Source organism: Pristiophorus japonicus, chromosome 11, assembly GCF_044704955.1.
Source record: "Pristiophorus japonicus isolate sPriJap1 chromosome 11, sPriJap1.hap1, whole genome shotgun sequence".
Taxonomy (NCBI): Eukaryota; Metazoa; Chordata; class Chondrichthyes; family Pristiophoridae; genus Pristiophorus; species Pristiophorus japonicus.
The window spans coordinates 60386830-60405648 of NC_091987.1; the positions used below are offsets into that span (position 1 = coordinate 60386830).

Below are 18819 nucleotides of genomic sequence, written 5' to 3' on the forward strand. Positions count from 1 at the left end.
CCCTCTCCCCCCCCCCTTCTCCCCTCTCCCCCCTTCTCCCCTCTCCCCCCCTTCTCTCCTCTCCCCCCCCTTCTCTCCCTTTCTCCCCCTAGCCCCTCCCCCTTCCCCCCCTCTTCACCACTCCCACCCCACCTTCCTCCCACCCCTCCTCCCTCCCATACCCCTTCTTCCCCCCCCCACTCCCCTTCTTCCCCCCCCACTCCCCTTCTTCCCCCCCCACTCCCCTTCTTCCCCCCCCCCACTCCCCTTCTTCCCCCCCCCCACTCCCCTTCTTCCCCCCCCACTCCCCTTCTTCCCCCCCCCACTCCCCTTCTTCCCCCCCCCCACTCCCCTTCTTCCCCCCCCCCCCACTCCCCTTCTTCTCTCCCCCCCCACTCCCCTTCTTCCCCCCCCCCCACTCCCCTTCTTCTCCCCCCCCCACTCCCCTTCTTCTCCCCCCCCCCACTCCCCTTATTCTCCTCCCCCCCCCCCCACTCCCCTTCTTCTCCTCCCCCCCCCCCATTCCCTACGCCTAATTTGTAACCTACGCCTGATTTTCTAAAGTGTAGACAAGGTTTTTTCGAACATACAAAAATCTTCTCTTACTCCATTCTAAGTTAGTTTGGAGTAAGTTTTCACTACCTAAACTTTGAAAACAGGCGTAAGTGGCCGGACACGCACCCTTTTGGGGAAAAAAAATTCTGTTCCAAAGTGAAACTGTTTTAACTGACTAGAACTGGAGCAAACTAAATGCCGAGAATTCAAATTTCTAAGATACTCCATTCTAAACCAGTTGCTCCAAAAAAACAGGAGCAACTCGGGCCGAAACTTGGCCCCATAGTGTCTTTAGCTTTGACCTTATTTCTATTCCCTTATCACCTTAGTCACTGATGCCTTATTACCTTTGTTACTTTCTCTGTCCCTTCCTGACCCACTCTGCTTATTTTTTCCCCAAAACTCCATTCTGCTCTAGAGCCTTGACATTTCTCTTACTACTTGTAAATTTACTCTTTCCTGAAATCTCCCACCTCACCTTCATTAGTTTAAATCCCTGTCTACTGCCCTAGTTATTCGATTTTCCAGGACACTGGTCCTAGCCCGGTTTAAGTGAAGTTCATCCCAACGGAACAGCTCCCTCTTTCCCTAGTACTGGTGCTAGTGCCCCATGAACTGAAACCCCTTCTTCCCACACCAGAGCCATGCATTTAAACCTCTAATCTGTTTGCCCCGATGCCATTTTGCGCGTGGCTCAGGTAATGATCCAGAGATTATTACCTTTGAGGTTCTGCTTTTCAATTTGATCCTAACTCCCTCAGCAGAACCTCATTCCTGGTTCTACCTATGTCATTGGTTCCTACGTGGACCACGTCAACTGGGTCCCCCCCTGCCCCCCCACTCCCAAGTTCTTCTCCAGCCGTGAGGAGATATCCTTAACCCTGGCACCGGATAGTCAAAACAACCTCTGGTACTCCGTCACGGCTCCAGAGAATAAAATCTATCCTTTTGACTATACTGTCGCCTACCACTACCACATTTCTTTTTACTCGCCCCACTTGACTGGCCTCCTATACCACGATGCCGTGGTCAGTTTGGGGGTTTGCTAGTGCTGTTGGGGAGGGTTTTATGATATTATGGCTATTACTGAGACATGGCTGAAAGAAGGGCAGGTATGGCAGCTTAACATTCCTGGTTAAAGGGTTTTTAGATGGGCTAGAGAGGGGAGTAAAAAGGAGGGGGGTATCGCAGAACAATTACAGCTGTGAGGAGGGATGATATGTTGGAAGGATCATAAAATGAGGCCATATGGGTTGAATTGGAGAACAAAAAAGGTGCGATCACAATGCTGGAAGTGTACTAGAGATCCCGAAACAGTCAGAGGGAGATAGAAGAGCAAATATGTTGGCAAATTTATGAGAAGTGCAAAATCTATACTGCAGTAATAGGGGATTTCAACTTCACTAATATTAACTGACATAAAATTAGTATGGAAGGTATAAAGGGTGTGGAATTCCTAAAATGCATTCAGGAGAACTTGTTTAGCCATTATGTAGCAAGCCCAACAAGGGAGGGGGCGATTCTGTACTTAGTTTTAAGGAATGAAGCTGGGCAGATGGAAGGTTCATCATGGGAGAGCATTTTAGTGTTCGTGATCATAATTCAGTTAGATTTTGGGTAGTTATGGAAAAGGATAAAGACCAGGAATAAAAGTTCTGAATTGGGGAAAAGCTACATTTGATAAGCTGAGGTGATTTAGCCATAGTGGACTGGAAATAGCTACTTGAAGGTAAATCAGTGTCAAAGCAGTGGGAGGCATTCAAGGAGGAGATCCTGAGGGTTCAGAGCAAGTATGTTCCCTTTAAAGGAAAGGGGGGGGTGGCGGGGGTCGGAGACTCTCAAATCTAAAGCCCCTTGGATGTCAAGGGGCATACAGGGTAGGATAAAGAAAAAAAGGGAGGCTTATGGACAGAGAACGAGGGCTCAATACTGCAGAAACCCTAGGAGTATAGAAAGTGCAGGGGTGAAATTAAAAAGGAAATTAGCACAGCAAAAAGAGTGCTTGAAAAAAATTTGGCAAGTAAAATCAAGGAAAATCCAAAGATGTTTTATAAATACATTACGAGCAAGAGTATAACTAAAAACAAGCATATTGGAGACCATAAAGGTAATGTGTGTGGAGGCGGACGACGTGGGTATGGTTCTTAATGAATACTTTGTGTCTGTTTTCACAAAAGAGAGGGGCGATGCAGACATTGCAATCAGGGAAGAGGAGTGTGAAATATTAGATTAAATAAACATAGTGAGAGAGGAAGTATTAAGGTGTTTAACAGCTTTGAAAGTGGATAAATCCCCAGGCCCATTTAAAATCTATCCCAGGTTGTTAAGAGAAACAAAAGAGGAAATAGCAGAGGCTTTGACCATCATTTTCCAATCGTCCCTGGTTACAGGTATGATGCTGGAGGACTGCTAACTGGTACCTTTGTTTAAAAAGGGAGAAAGGGATAGACCGAGTAATTTACAGGCCATTCAGCCTAACCTCAGTGATGGGAAAATTATTGGAGAAAATTCTGAGGACAGGATAAATCTTCATTTAGAAAGAGACTGTTTAATCAAGGACAGTCAGCATGGATTTGTTAAGGGAAGATAGTGTCTGACTAACTTGATTGAATTTTTTGAGGAGGTAACAAGGAGCGTCGATTCGAGGAATGCATTTGATGTAGTGTATATGAATTTTAGCAAGGCTTTAGATAAGGTCCCACATGGCAGACTGGTCACGAAAGTAAAAACCCACAGGATCCAGGGCAAAGTGACAAGTTGGATCCAAAATTGGCTCAGAGGCAGACAGCAAAGGGTAATGGTTGATGAATGTGTTTGTGACTGGAAAGCTTGTTTCCTGTGGGGTTCCGCAGGGCTCAGTGCTGGGACCCCTGCTTTTTGCGGTGTATATCAATGATTTAGACTTAAATGTAAGAAGAATGTAACAAGTTTGCAGATGATATTAAAATCAGCTGTGTGGTTGATAATGAAGAAAGCTGTAGACTGCAGGAAGATATCAATGAACTGGTCAGGTGGGCAGAACAGTGACAAATGGAATTCAATCCAGAGAAGTGTGAGGTAATGCATTTGCAGAGGGCTAACAAAGAAAGGGAATACACATTAAATGGTAGGACACTGCCAAGTGTAGAGGAACAAAGGGACCTTGGAGTGCATGTCCACAGAGCATTGAAGGTAGCAGGCCAGGCAGAAAAGGTGGTTAAGAAGGCATACGGAATACAAGTTGTACCTCTAGCACCCTTGGGACCTGACCGGTGCCGGACCAGAGAATTTTCCGAACCACGGGAGGTCAACTGGTGACAACTGGCAGGACGTGTTCTGCGCATACAGTTTATTTGTCCAGAAGTTGAAAGAAGCAGTGAGGCATAGAGGGAAGAGGCATGGCGGGGTGAGAAGAGATGAGACGAGGTGGGGTGGGGAGAGAAGCGGCAGGGAGAGAGCTCAGCCCCAAGCCTCCGACCGGGCCCCAAACCTCCCACTGAGCCGTGGCGGCAGGGTGGGGGGGCGGCGGCGGCGGTAGAGAGATAGAACCAGGGGCCAGGCCCAGCTTCAGCACCTCAGTCAGCCACCTGCCCTTCCTTACCCAGCCCGCTTATTTCAACGAACTGTGCGGGATGCTACCCACGCCGGGACTGATGCCGAACCAAGGATGTTTCCGGACTAAGAGTCCCGGACTGGAGAGGTACAACCTGTACTTGCCTTTATTAGCCGAGGCATAGAATATAAGATCATGGAGATTATGCTTGAACTGTGTAAAACACTAGTTGGCCACAGCTAGAGTAATGCTTGCAGTTCTGGTCATCGCATTACAGGAAAGATGTGATTGCACTAGAGAGAGTACAGATTTACAAAGTTGTTGCTTGAAGAATTTTAGCTGTGAGGAAACATTGGATAGGCTGGGGTTTTCTTTGGAATAGAGGAGGCTGAGGGGAGACCTTATTGAGGTGGATAAAATTGAGAGGCCTAGATCGTGAATCGGATCGACCTATTTTCCTTAGCAGAGGGTCAACAACTATGGGGGCATAGATTTGAAGTAATTGGTCGAAGGTTTTGAGGAGAAATTACTTCACGCAGAGGGTGGGGGGGGGGGGTCTGGAACTTACTGCCTAAAAGGGTGGTCGAGGTGGAAACCCGCACCACATTTTAAAAAATACTTGGATGTGCACTTGAAATGCTGTAACCTACAGAGCTACGGACCAAGAGCTGGAAAGTGGGTTTAGGCTGGATAGCTCTTTGTTGGCCGATGCTCACGATGGGCCAAAATGGCCGCCTCCTGTGCTGTAAATTTCTATGATTCTATCCTCCCTGCAATCCTTTTCCTCATCCATACATGCAGCAAGTGTTTCATACCTGTTGGACAAAGGTCTAGGGTTGAGGCTCCTCCATACCTGTTGCGGTCCCTGTCCCTGACCATTGATAATAAAGTACTACTTAACCTAAGGGGTGTGACTGCCTCCTGGAACAAAGTGTCCAGGTAACTCTTCCCCCTTCCTGATGCCCCGCAAGGTCTGCACCTCGTACTCCAGCTCAAGAACTCTGAGCCGATGTTCCTCGAGCTGCAGGTACTTACTGCAAATGTGGTTTCTCGGGATCATGATGCACTCTACAAACTCCAACATGCTGCAGTTATGGCACACCACCTGCTCTACCATGTGTATCTAACCTTTATTTGATTAGTTAATTCTTTTTTATTACTTAATTGGTTTATCTAGTTTAGTTACTAATTTAATAAAGTAAAGTTATAGCAATTTAAAGTTATAGCAATTTGCAGTTTCTTAGCTAGCTTAGAGACTCAAAAAACTGTAGTGTTTACCAACCAATCACCTACCTGTAGTCCTACGACGTCACTACTTGCTTTTGCTGTCCTTTTGGAATATCCACCCCTCTCAGCCGATTTCCCACTCTTTATATCCGCTTCTCTCAGCCGATTATCTCGTTCTTTATATCCACCCCTCTCAGCCGATTCTACCGATCCTTATATCATGACTTTAAATACTGACCCCATTTTGTGTACACTTCCCATACAATTAACAGGGGAAATATTTCTCCCTGCAACCTACAGGGAGAATGGTCTAGGGGTGGATGGGAGAATAAACATTCGACCTGGTATATCAATCTGCGCTCTCTCGATTGTCGATACTTTTTCTCCACAGTTGCATAACTGCTCTAAATATTCTGGAAATTAAGAACGTCCTCTATCCCTGCAGCTTTCTCTCTGCATGTTTAAGAAGCTTACAGTTGTTTTTCTGCATCCAAGTCATTTGTGCAGATCAGAAACGGGCCCAAGTACTTATTGTGCAGTACTGTACTCCAATCTGATATTTTATGCCATTTTTATTCAGTACCAAGTGCATATCTCCCAACTCTAATGTTCAGTTGTTTAATATATGCTATGTTTCAATCTTTTGATACACTTGGTGCTTAAAACCACTTTGTGAAAATGTTGATAACTACAGCAACTCAACCCTCACTTTGGCAGCTGTTGAAACTTTTCTCCAACCATTAGCTCAGAGTGCATCAGGACATGCAAAACTCGCCATGTTCAACGCAAAGCTGAAATTAAAACCTGGCATGCTGTCTGTGACCGAGACTGCTTGCTTCCATCTCCGCAATATTGTCCGTGTCTACTCTAATTTATTCTCACTGTAGGTGAAACCGTTATCCCCACTTTTGACATCTTATAGACACGCCTTCTTCAATGACTTCCTGCTCACCTATTCTCCACCCTGCATAAATTAAAAGTTATCCAAAACTCATCCGCCCGTGTCCTATCTTGCTTGTCAGTGACCATATCATTGATGGCATAGATCACAGCTCCCCAGCATGTTGAATTTAAAATTTTTATCTTCACTCTACACTACCGCTCCATATGCTTACATCCATAACCTCTTCCAGCCTTCTGTCTTTTCCCAGACTCCTCCATGCTCCAACTCTGGCTTCTGTGTATTTCCCCTCCCTTCACCCTACATTGGCAGTTGCCTTGGCTCCCTTCTGAAACACTTCCACTTATCTATTTTAAAACCTCCATTAAAACTCTCCCTTTGGCCAAGCTTTCGGTTACACTTGCCTCTCCCACCATTGCTCAGTTTATTTATTTGGTTCCTATTATATTGTTTTCACCTCTCTCAGGGTCCTTGGTATGATTTTTTATGTTAAAGGTACTAGATAAATACAAGCTGTTTGTGTCCGATCCAGAACATTTGTCTGGATTTTTGTTTCGTTACACAGAATACATTTGTTTGAGTTTGGTCACTTCAGCATAACTGTTTGAAGATGCAAGCCCACAGCTTTTGTTGCAGTTTTTCATCTGTTTTTGGGCAAGTCAGTTAGTACACATCAATTGGTGTTCAGGTCAATGACAGATGCTCATATAATCAAACTATTTGTATTATCTAAAAGACATATCTTGCACAAACTTATGTCAGATCCATGGTTTTTGTTGGTCTAAGATGCTGTTTTATTAAAGTTTGCTTTCTCTTATTTTGCCTTGCTGTTGGTGAATTAAGTACTCTAGCACATCCACATGAAGATTTTGAGGCTTTTTGATTAATGCTATGACTGCATATGAAGTTTATACGAACAGTTGTATCTGAGTTTTACTTGTGTCAGGCAATCATGGTGCTGAAATACTACTTTGCCTTCGAAAAAATATTTTTGTTCTTTTCAGAGTCTGTAGGTATTCAGGAGAGATGGGGAATGAAAAAAGGATTGAACATTTATCAAATAAACTATTATAGCACTGGAAAGGAATGATATCGTTGAAGGGTCAAAGATGGAATTTATTTGGTTAGAATTGAGGAACAATGGAGGAGCTATTATGCTACGAGGTGTATACGATAGGCCACCAAATAGTGGGAAGGTGATACAGGAGTAAATTTTCAGGCAAATTACAGAAAATACAACAGCTATGGCGTGGTGATAATGGGGACTTCAATTATCCTAATATAGAATGGGTTAGTAACAGTATAAAGGGCAGAGAGAGGGAGAAATTCTTGAAATGTGTACAAGAGAGCTTTCTTGATTGTTTCCAGCCGAATGAAGTAAGCAGTGCTAGATCTAGTTCTGTAAAATGATGTGGAATGTGATTCAGTGGGGGAGCATTTAGGGAACTGTGATCATAATATCTAGTTTAGAATAGTTAAGGAAATGGACAAGGAACAGTTGAGCATAAAATGATTAAACTGGAGGTGTGCTAATTTTAGTGAGTTTAAAAAGGGATCTGGCCCAGGTGGATTGGAATCAAAAATTGGTAGGCAAATAAGTAACTGAGCAATGGGCAGCCTTCAAAGAGGAGATAGTTCGGATACAGAGGAGACACATTCCCACGAGGGGAAAAGGAAGGGTATCCAAAGCTAGATCTTCCTGGATGACGATTAAAATGAAACCGGAAAGGGGGGGCTTATGATAAATGTAGATTTCATAATTTATTAGAGAACAAAGCTGAATACAGAAAATACAGAGGAGATCGAAAAAAGGAAGTCAGAGGGGCAAAGAGAGAGTATGAGAATAGATTAGCAGCTAACAAAGGGAATCCAAAGCACAAAGATAGTAAAAAGTTAGTCAAAGGAAGGGTAGGGCCCATTAGGGCCGAAAAAGATGATCTTGTGAAGGCTGAAGGCATGGCTGAGGTACTAAATGAGTACTTTGCATTTGTCTTAACTACAGAAGAGGATGCTGGCAATTTAGTCGTAAAGGAGAAGGTTGTAGCTATATTGGACAAAATAAAAATGGATGAAGATGAGGTACTTCAAAGTTTGGCAGTCCTCAAGGTAGAAAAGTCACCTGGTCCAGATGGGATGCACCCGAGATAACTGAGGTGGAAAGAGGCTCTGACTACAATCTTCCAATCCTCCTTGGGTATGGGGGTGGTGCCAGAGGACTAAAGGGTTGCAAATGTTGCACCCCCGTTCAAAAAAGGGAGGGGGATAAACCCACCAATTACAGGCCAGTCAGCCCAATGTAGGTGGCAAGGAAACCTTTAGAGACAGTAATCCACAACTAAATTAATTGGTACTTGGAAAGAAAATTATGGGCTAATAAATGAAAGTCAGCACTGATTTGTTAAAGGCAAATCGTGTTTGACTAACTTGATTAGCGTTCTTTGAAATAATGGAGGGGGTTGATGAAGGTCGTACAGTGGATATGAAATTGGCTAAGGAAGAGTGTGCAGAGGGTAGTATTTTTCAGACTGGCGGGAAGTATAGTGGTGTTCCCCAAGGGTTGGTATTAAGACCACTGCTCTTTTTGATATATATTAATGACCTGGACTTGACATATAGGGCAGAATTTCAAAGTTTGCAGATGACATAAAACTTAGAAATGTGGTAAGTAATGAGGAGGATACTTAGACTTCAGGAGGACATTGTCAGACTGATGAAATGGGCAGACAAATGGAAGATTTAATTTAACATAGTGAAGTGATGCATTATGGTAGGAAAAATGAGAAGAGACGATATAAACTAAATGGTACAATTTTAAAGGGGGTGCAGGAACATTGTGCATAATTGCACTGGGCCAAATTATCTCCTTCCATGCTGTATCATTCTATGATTCTATAAAACCAGGGATATTAACAATTTTAGCAAAATGCATCACTTAATATTGTTTAGCAAAATGAGTTGTGGACTGTTTTCTTCTACTGCTCAGCTGGCCAGGAGCCACCAGGAAGAAATAAATGCCATTTAACTTGAGTCGTCCAATATACTAATGGTCCTTCTTGAAGCTGCTTCAAAGCAAAGAATGAACTTGCATTTAAAAAGTACCTTTTGTCATCCTTTGCACAGATAATGTGCTGTCATTCCTGCTGTATAGTACAAACTGAAAAGGACATTGTACCTGTGTAATTTCTGCTGTTTGTATTTTGGCTTCATTTCTATCTGCAAGCTGAACTTCATTTGAAGAATGCATGGGGGTTGGGGGGATGGGGAGGAGGGAGAGAGAGAGATTCTGACTTGGACGTGTTCAACAGAAACCCATATTTGTTCCTCAACCAAGAACAAACAACACATTTCAACCTCTAGTTGTTCATAGAATCATTGAAAAATTACGACACAGAAGCAGGCCATTTGGCCCATCGTGACCACGCTGGACACTAAAGGAGCAAAATGTCAATAGAGTAAAATTGACCGATCTCAATAGTCTCATCCTAGCTCATGTTCCCTAATAATGGGAAAATAATTCAATTCTTGGTGAATTCTGCTTTACAGTGATAGAAGGAACCCACATCAGAGGATTAGAAAACAGCATTGCTATGAATCCTTGATCAGTCATCCTGGAGATAATTTTTCTGACACTTATTAAAACCCATACAATATCTACAGTAGGTAATCTAAAATGATTTGGTCACCTGGACCTGCTCACAATCTTGGGTTTTTCCGAGAAAGTAAAATATGTGTAGCGGTCAAGTTGGATTGGAAAGGGCAGGGCCGAACATGTGAAGGAATAGAGCGTTCGCAGATCAAAATGTTTTCTGGCTGCTGATTAGCAAAACTTGGTCAATAAAATAACTGGTGAACAAGTTATTTTGAATAAACTAGACCATGAACAGTGTATTTATTTTGTGAAATCTATGTTCAGAGTTGTTAAGCACGTGGCTTTTAGTTGCAGTTTTCTGTTTGTTTGGAAAAGGCTGTTCTTGACACTTTTACCTGTAAATGACTAAGTCCTAAATCCGATGATGAGCAGCCAGAATGATTGAGGGGATGGAAGGCATCCATGCCTTTGTTACCTCTAGACTTGACTATTCCAACGCACTCCTGGCTAGCCTCCACATTCTACCCTACGTAAACTTGACGTCATCCAAAACTCGGCTATCCGTGTCCTAACTCTCACCAGGACCTGTTCACCTATCACCCTTATGCTCGTTGACCTACGTTGGCATCTGGTTAAGCAACGCCTCAATTTTAAAATTCTCGTCCTTGTTTTCAAATCCCTCCATGGCCTTACCCTGCCCTATCTCTAATCTCCTCAGTCCCACAACCCTCCCAAGTTATCTGCGCGCCTCTAATTCTGCTCTCTTGAGCATCCCTGATAATCACTCAACCATTGGTGGCCGTGCCTTCAGCTACCTGGGCCCTAAGCTCTGGAATTCCCTCCCTAAACTCCTCCTCTCTACCTCTCTTTGCTCCTTCATGACACTCCTTCAAACCTACCTCTTTGATCAAGCTTTTGGTCATCTGCCTTAATTTATCCTTATGTGGCTCGGTATCAATTTTTTTTGTCTTAGAACTCTCCTGTGAAGCTCCTTGGGATGTTTTACTTTGTTAAAGGTGCTATAGAAATAAATTGTTGATGATTATGAGGCACGATTATGTAAATTCGCATGTTCTCATTGGAAAAGAGAATGTTGATGAAAGAAATACAATGGCTGTTTTTAAGATTCTAAAAGGACCAGATTATTTAGACCATTGACTGTTTCACCTTGTCCGAAGCAGTGGAACCTGTACTTGAAGCAGAGTCAATTCAAAATGAATCTATGAAAACAGTATTTAATTGAGCGAGTAGTCTATCTGTGGAACAAGCTCCCGAGGTAGATTTTGAAGCAGTTGGTATTGATTCATTCAAATGTAAAAAAAAATCAGAAAATAACATTTAGGGATACAGTATATGAACTATTTGAGACATGACGTGGTAAGTGTGGCATGCTTGGGAGGAACAGCTTTCCACCACTGGGGTTTTCTTCACCTCATGTCTGGGTCTGTTGTCGACTAATTGATAAAAGATTGATTGCTATGATTAATCAGCAGCTCCATGATCATTGTATCATGTGACTACCAGGATGGTCGATGGCGAACTAGATGGACCGTGGTCTTTTTTTGTCTAGCAATTCCTATGTTCCTATGACATCAAGATATGAATTTGCAGCTTGAGATATGTGTATATAATATATATATATTTTTTTGTGTGTGGGTATATATATATATGGGTGTGTATATGCGCGCGCGCAGACACACACACACGTGTGTATATAAATAAATTAATGCAAGCATTCATTTAAATGTGACCCATGAGGTGCCCAATACACCCGACGCCCTCTGTATTTAAAAAAAAAAAAAATTGCTTACTCCTATTCCACACTTCTCCAAGTTGATTTTGTATATATCATTTTTTGGAAAATTACCTTAATCTCTAGAAGTGGTGTACTAAACTCTTGTCCTCCAACTCAACACATTGTAGATATCAAGGGATAGTACAGTGGTGTAGCATGTTGGAGCTCCACAAAGTCCTCCTAGAGATGTAGAAATCTTGGGAGTAAGCTAATCATTGAAATTTTCATGTGAAATCAGCTTCAAATGAGAAGGCCCATTAGGGATTGCCTTGCTCGGGTAGAAATTTGTGTCTCAATTCGTATTTCTGACTTGTGCAGGGCAAGATCATCTGTTACCAGAAGCTGAAGAACTGGCTATGATAAGTATTCAACTTGCTGCAAGATTCCTGTTTAATACTGGGTTTCATACAAAGAAAATAGTCCGTGGTCCAGCAAGTGAATGGTGAGTGTCTTGTTTGTAATTGTAATTTTTATGTTTTTCTTCAAGCCTGTTGCATAAGAACCAAAGATGTAACATCATTGATTATTTTGGTAAGTGTTGCATCTGGGTGTTAACTATTGAACTGCAGATAAAAAGCTAACATAGTACATCAAAAAATGTATATCAGCATCCATAACCAATGTAAGACCAACAATTTCGATGATTTTTTTTTTTGAAGCTTAAGTTACATTACATAGTTCGTCTGGAGAATTGATAGTTTTAGGACAATTCAGGATTTTGCAATGGTTGCCATAAAATCTAGAATACATTACATATTTATTTTAGGGCATTAAAAGTATTCACAAGGGTGAAATTTAGGTAATTAGATTGTATACTAATTCAGGCAGCCTTGTTACACAGTTATTCTCATTGAATAACTGGTTTGATTCTTCATTTTAACCAACATTGAGAGGGGTTAAATATAAAACATTAACTCTTCAAGCACTTGCAACTTACTTGTGATGTGGAGTAAATTGTGACGAAGCCTCAAGATAACCGTGTCAATTTTAATGGTCTGTATGGTGAATCTAATTAAAGAGAAAAACTTGATGTTTTGGAAGAGGGGCATGATTGAGGTTGTTACTTTCTACAATGGAATATTAGGAAAGATTTCTTCTCTTCTCTTCCCACCCCTGCACCCCCACCAACCCCCATTTTACTAGCCTTTGCTGGAAAATGTAAGCGTAGATTGAATAGCCTGCTTGTGCTAATAGTCTGACGTAAAGAAAAAATAAAAAAGCAGATTATAATTTAAATGGAGAAAAATTGCGAAGTGTTGCAGTACAGAGGGACCTGAGGGTCCTTGTGCATGAAACACAAAGTTAGTATGCAGGTACAGCAAGTAATCAGGAAGGCAAATGGAATATTGGCCTTTATTGCAAGGGGGTTAGAGTATAAAGGCAGAGAAGTCCTGCTACAACTGTACAGGGTGTTGATGAGGCCACACCTAGAGTACTGCATACAGTTTTGGTCTCCGTATTTAAGGAAGGATATACTTGCATTGGAGGCAGTTCAGAGAAGGTTCACTCGGTTGATTCCGGAGATGAGGGGGTTGACTTATGAAGTTAGGTTGAGTAGGTTCAGAAGAATGAGAGGTGATCTTACCAAAACATAAGATAATGAGGGGGCAGAGAGGATATTTCCACTCATGGGGGAAACTAAAACTAGGGGACATAGTCTCAGAATAAGGGGCCGCCCATTTAAAACTGAGATGAGGAGGAATTTCTTCTGAGGGTTGTAAATTTATAGAATTCTCTGCCTCGGAGCTGTGGAGGCTGGGTCATTGAATATACTTAAGGCGAAGCTGGACAGATTTTTGAGCGATAAGGGAGTAAAGGGTTATGTGGAGCGGGCATGGAAGTGGAGCTGAGTCCATGATCAGATCAGCCATCATATTGAATGGTGGAGCAGGCTTGAGGGGCCAAATGGCCTCCTCCTGCTCCTATTATGTTCTTAAAATGCGTGCATGGGCTGTTGGTGCCTGTGAAGCCATATTCCAGCAATCGTTAGTTCCATAGGTGAGAAGGGAAAATGAAATGAAGTCATTAACTTTTTTTAATTAATTTTCTTTTTTCTCCTCTCTCCTGAAAGTATTGAATTGTATTGTCACTTTTCCCATATTTTGCTCCAACTGGTTATTCTTGTGCAAGCCTAGACAGATTGGCTAGCTGTTCTACCATGGAAGGTAACCTTACTTGATCCTGTTCTCAGCTGACGTCCACAGTTTTTTTTCCCCAAAGGTTTCTGTCAGCAATCAAACGGGAGCTATTTTTTCCCCCTCTCGTGCCCCACCTAGATTTGAGTACTGAGAACAATTCTAATGTCCCAACTGAATTCATTAATTGAATGCGAGACCTGTACAATGTGTATGGCTGAGTAATGTTGCTCATTGTGAGAACAATTTTACCATTCTGTTATGCATTTTAAGCTATATGCTATTTTGTACACCATTCTTGAGAAAAGGGCTCTTCTTTGTCCCACAGGTATGATGCATTGTGTATCCTGCTCCGTCACAGCAAGAATGTACGCTGTTGGTTTGCACATAATGTTCTTTTTGCCTATCCAAATCGCTTCTCTGAGTACCTTCTGGAGTGCCCTAGCACAGAAGTGAGGAGTGCTTTTGCTAAGCTCATTGTATTTATTGCACATTTCTCATTGCAAGATGGACCATGCTCTTCCCCTTTTGCATCCCCAGGACCTTCCACTCAGGTAAGAACATTCATAAGCTGGAAAAATATATGTTTATTTGGTTTTATTATATAATTATTGCAAGGGGAAAACATTTTAATTGTTAGTCTTTAGTCTTATGAAGGGTGCACACCTGTCCTTTCTCTTTACAGATGCTGACTGACCTGCTGTGTATATCCAGCATTTTCTGTTTTTCTTACAGTTTCAACATCTTCAGTTTTTCCCTTTTATTTTACCTATTTTAGTATAGCCTGCTATCTGTTGATCTGCAAAATCGTCCCGTTTTATTTTGAAGCATGATTTTAGATTTAGCGATTTGATACTGTGACCTGAAAAAAATTTTCTTTCTGGATCATCGGATAAAATAAATCATGTTTTTGAAACTGGATGTATTTAACAAAGTTAATTAACATTTAGGCCTGTTGGGGAGTTAAGCACCCAAACAGTTGACACTTCAATTTCATGTTTCTATTGGTGCTATATTTCTTTACTATAATACTGGTAACTGCTACTGTAATAATTTATGTAATTAGACAAATAGAATAAAATGCAGAAAGATTAAGATTTATTCATGTATCAATGCAGGAAGCAGAGAGAGCTTGAGTTTCTAAATACACATTGTACAAATGATCTCAAAGTGTCCAATACTCCCAACAGATAGTCAATGAAGTAATTGTCAGCTGTATACTGAGAAAGGCGAGTAACAAGTGAAAGGTCAATGGAGCCTCTAGAAGCTGCATCTATGTCTTATCTTGCTCCAGAGGAGTAAATGTTTGCTCAATTTATCTACCAGGTTTGCTCTGGAATTAGTTTATTCTCAATTATGACAGCTGCAAACACATATTCTGAGATAGTAAAAATAGAACCAGCAGTGTAATGGAAAATGTGATGATGTTTAAACTTTAGGTATAGGCTTCCGAGATCAAACCTTCTCTGACCTTGCGGTGATAGATCTCACACATGTATACTGCTAATATACCCCATTACACTGAGATGCTCTCATCATTGATTGTATCTGTTATGTCTTTAATACTCTTATGAATGACTCCAGGAGGTCTAGTATTGTACTTGAGCTGTTGTGACCTTAGTCCCATTTATTATAACTCCAGAGTGAGGCACAAGCATGGTGGGCAGCCTTTTATACTGGGCCCTGCAGGCACACCTATGCAGGTGACCCTCAGGTCTCCCACCGCAGTGCCCTCTGGCAGCACACCTCATGTGACTATACAGTTAGTATACATGGTCTACATACATGACAGTAGCCTCATAGCCAACCAAAACAGAGTCCTTCTCTGTCTGCTTCCCCCCCCCCCCCCATCGTAAAACACGATTTTAGATGTCGGGACTGTAAACATTTACAAGGATGTGGCGAAGGAATATATTTGCAGGACTCAATGCATTGGGAAATGCATATTGAGCAGAATAACTGGACTGCATTGGGACCTCTATCGACATTGCTTTGCGATAATGATTGGCTATGTCTCCAGCATCATGAGATACATGTGGTGTGGCCATGAATATCTCATAGAAACATAGAAATTTACAGCGCAGAAGGAGGCCATTTCGGCCCATCGTGTCTGCACCGGCCGACAAATAGCCGCACGGCCCTTGGTCAGCAGCCCTAAAGGTTATGTATAAACCTATGAACAATGACGGAAAGACAAAGAGCGCCCAGCCCAACTTGTCCGCCTCTCACAACTGCGACACCCCTTATACTGACAACCTCGATACCACCCCAACCGGAGCCATGTGATCTCCTGGGAGAGGCAAAGACCAGATAAAAATCCAGGCCAATTTAGGGAGAAAAAGTTTGGGAAAATTCCTCTCCGACCCATCCAGGCGATCGACACGAGTCCAGGAGATCACCCTGGCTGTATTCGATTCCCTGCAGTACTTAACATTATATCTGCGCTGTCCAATAAAAGGTCATCCAGTCTCATCCCAATTACCAGCTCGAGGTTCATAACCCTGCAGGTTACTGCACTTTAAGTGCCCATCCAACCATCTCTTAAAAGTGGTGAGGGTTTCTGCATCCACCACTCTTCCAGGCAGCCCGTTCCAGATTCCCACAAACCTTTGCGTAAAACCCCCCCCCCCCCCTCAAATCCCCTCTAAACCTTCCATCAACCGCCTTAAAACTATGCCTCCTCGTAATAGACCTCTCCACTAATGGAAATAGACCTTTACTTATCCACTATGTCCAGGTCCCTTGATATTTTGTACACCTCAATGAGGTCTCCTCTCAACCGCCTCTGTTCCAGTGAGAACAAACCCAGCCTATCCAATCTGTCCTCATAACTAAGATTCTCCATTCCAGGCAGCATCCTAGTAAATATCCTCTGCACCCTCTTGTGCAATCACGTCCTTCCTATAAAACGGCAACCAAAACTGCACGCAGTACTCTAGCTGTGGCCTAACCAAAGTATTGTACAATTTAAGCATAACCTCCCTGCTCTTATATTCCAAGCCTCGGCCAATAAAGGCAAGCATTCCGTATGCCTTCTTAACCATCTTATCCATCTGGCCTGCTCGGAACTCGGATTCTCCCGGAACTCCCAACCTCTCCCAGACCTTCCGGACTCTCGACCTCTCGACACCGGGTGTGCTAATGGGCTTGGCCGTGTACACAGACCCTAGGTAACATCTTGATGCCTTTCAATATCTAGAATATTGTCAGACATGACCTGGAAGAAAAGATTTTGTTACTTGCTGTGCCACATGTCTGACAGATCCTGGAGTTCAGCTCCTTTATAAAATGTTCATGGTCAAGTACATATCAGCAAAGCCATCATAAGAAATGGTTCTCATCAGAAGCACCAAACAACAAATTATGGCTCTGCTGGGGTTTAAATAACCTCTGCCGAAAAGCACTTCACTGGAGCACAGGCCACTCAGTTTTTGGTGTGCTTTCCTTTACTGATAGCTCATTGAATAATAATCCCTCCATCTTGCTTAACTAGTAATGCATCATTTAATGTGACTTTCACCTGTTCTGATTGCTGCAGAATTTAGGATGGAACTAGTCTTCAACCTCTCCCCTTACTCACTTTCTTAGCCTGTGCTGCAATGCTCCCCCATTATTAAAGTAATTTTCAACTGTCTCTGTTTTAATGACTGAGGAAAATGTAGTTCTTCATAGTGGAATTGAGTGCTGATTGATCTGTAGGAATTTCAGATGATGAACTAGGTCTAGCGCTGCAGCCCGGGAGTCTCCATTTGTTAGTTTGTTTCTTGAGGGGACCAGTTTTGCTTTGCAAGAACTTCCTTCTGTTGTAGATAATTTAACACTTTAATCTTTCAGATTAGAGGCTTTCTGTGATAAATAGAACACTTAATTGGATAACATAATTTGTAGTCGTTAAGGTTGATTACCCATTTTTGACTCTTAATTCCTCGAAGAAGGGTAAGCAAACTCCACTTTGCCATGTGGACCAGCCGTACTCTGCCATGACACAGGATAGTTTGGCAGTCTCGGCCTAAATTTCTCTCCATTCAATCTACGTTGAGTAGCTATTCATCACCAGTCTTCTGTATTAGGATGGTATGTACATCATTTAACATTTGTTAGGAAAATATTGTAGTTTCATTTTAAAATAGTATCTTCCAGAACAGCAAAGCCTAGGATTTCTTAAAAGCTTAAAGACGGTCAACTAAATGCATTCTTTATCACTTGAATAGAATTTTATTCCTCTTTTCCAGTCTACCGCCATTGCATTTCAAATATATGTAAGCCTGCTATGTAAAGCAATCTTTATATATCTTAGTATTTTGTTCAACTTGTCTTCTCAAGGGGCTACTTGTTCTTTGGAAGATCTTTCCTTAATGTAGATATTTGATATTGCCCAAAAGGCATGTTTGATTCAAAATTTGAATTGAGCAAATTGAGAATTTAGTGTTTAAAAATGCACTGATCAGACTTTGAATGAAGAGATTTTGAAAGGAGTATACTGGATTTACTTATACTCTTGAGTATAGTTAGAAGATGTAAATGAAGATCGATTATGTACCTAGTAGAATCATACAGCACAGAAGGGGCCATTTGACTCATAGTTCCTGTGCCAGCTCTTTGAAAGAGCTATCCAATTAGTCCCACTCCACTGCTCTTTCCCCATAGCCCTGCAATATTTTCCCGTTCCAAGTATTTAGCGTATTTCCTTTTGAAAGTTATTATTGAATCTGCTTCGACCACCCTTTCAGGCCTTGAATGGAATGCATCCTCCATACACCTAGGGCTGAGAAAGCAAGGGCAAAAATCAAAAAGGGCCACATGACAATATAATTCTAAAAGGACAAAGAGTGTTCAAAAAACAAGCCTGGAGGCTCTGAGTCTCAATGCGAGCAGCATTCGTAATAAGGTGGATGAATTAACTGCGCAGATAGCTGTTAACGGATATGATGTAATTGGAATTACGGAGACATGGCTCCAGGGTAATCAAGGCTGGGAATTCAACATCCAGGGGTATTCCATATACAGAAAGGATAGACAGAAAGGAAAAGGAGGTGGGGTAGTGTTACTGGTTAAAGAGGAGATTAACGCAATAGTAAGGAAGGACATTAGCTTGGATGATGTGGA

General features: G+C 42.1%; 1 protein-coding gene across 1 annotated transcript in view; it reads left to right on the plus strand.

Moving 5' to 3' along the window:
• Positions 1 to 18819, plus strand: part of usp9 (ubiquitin specific peptidase 9) — a 275233-nt gene that overhangs the window by 219927 nt on the left and 36487 nt on the right. Inside the window, 2 exon segments of the mRNA XM_070892701.1 lie at positions 11897 to 12020; positions 14042 to 14267. Of these exon segments, the coding sequence (XP_070748802.1) occupies positions 11897 to 12020; positions 14042 to 14267 (350 nt within the window).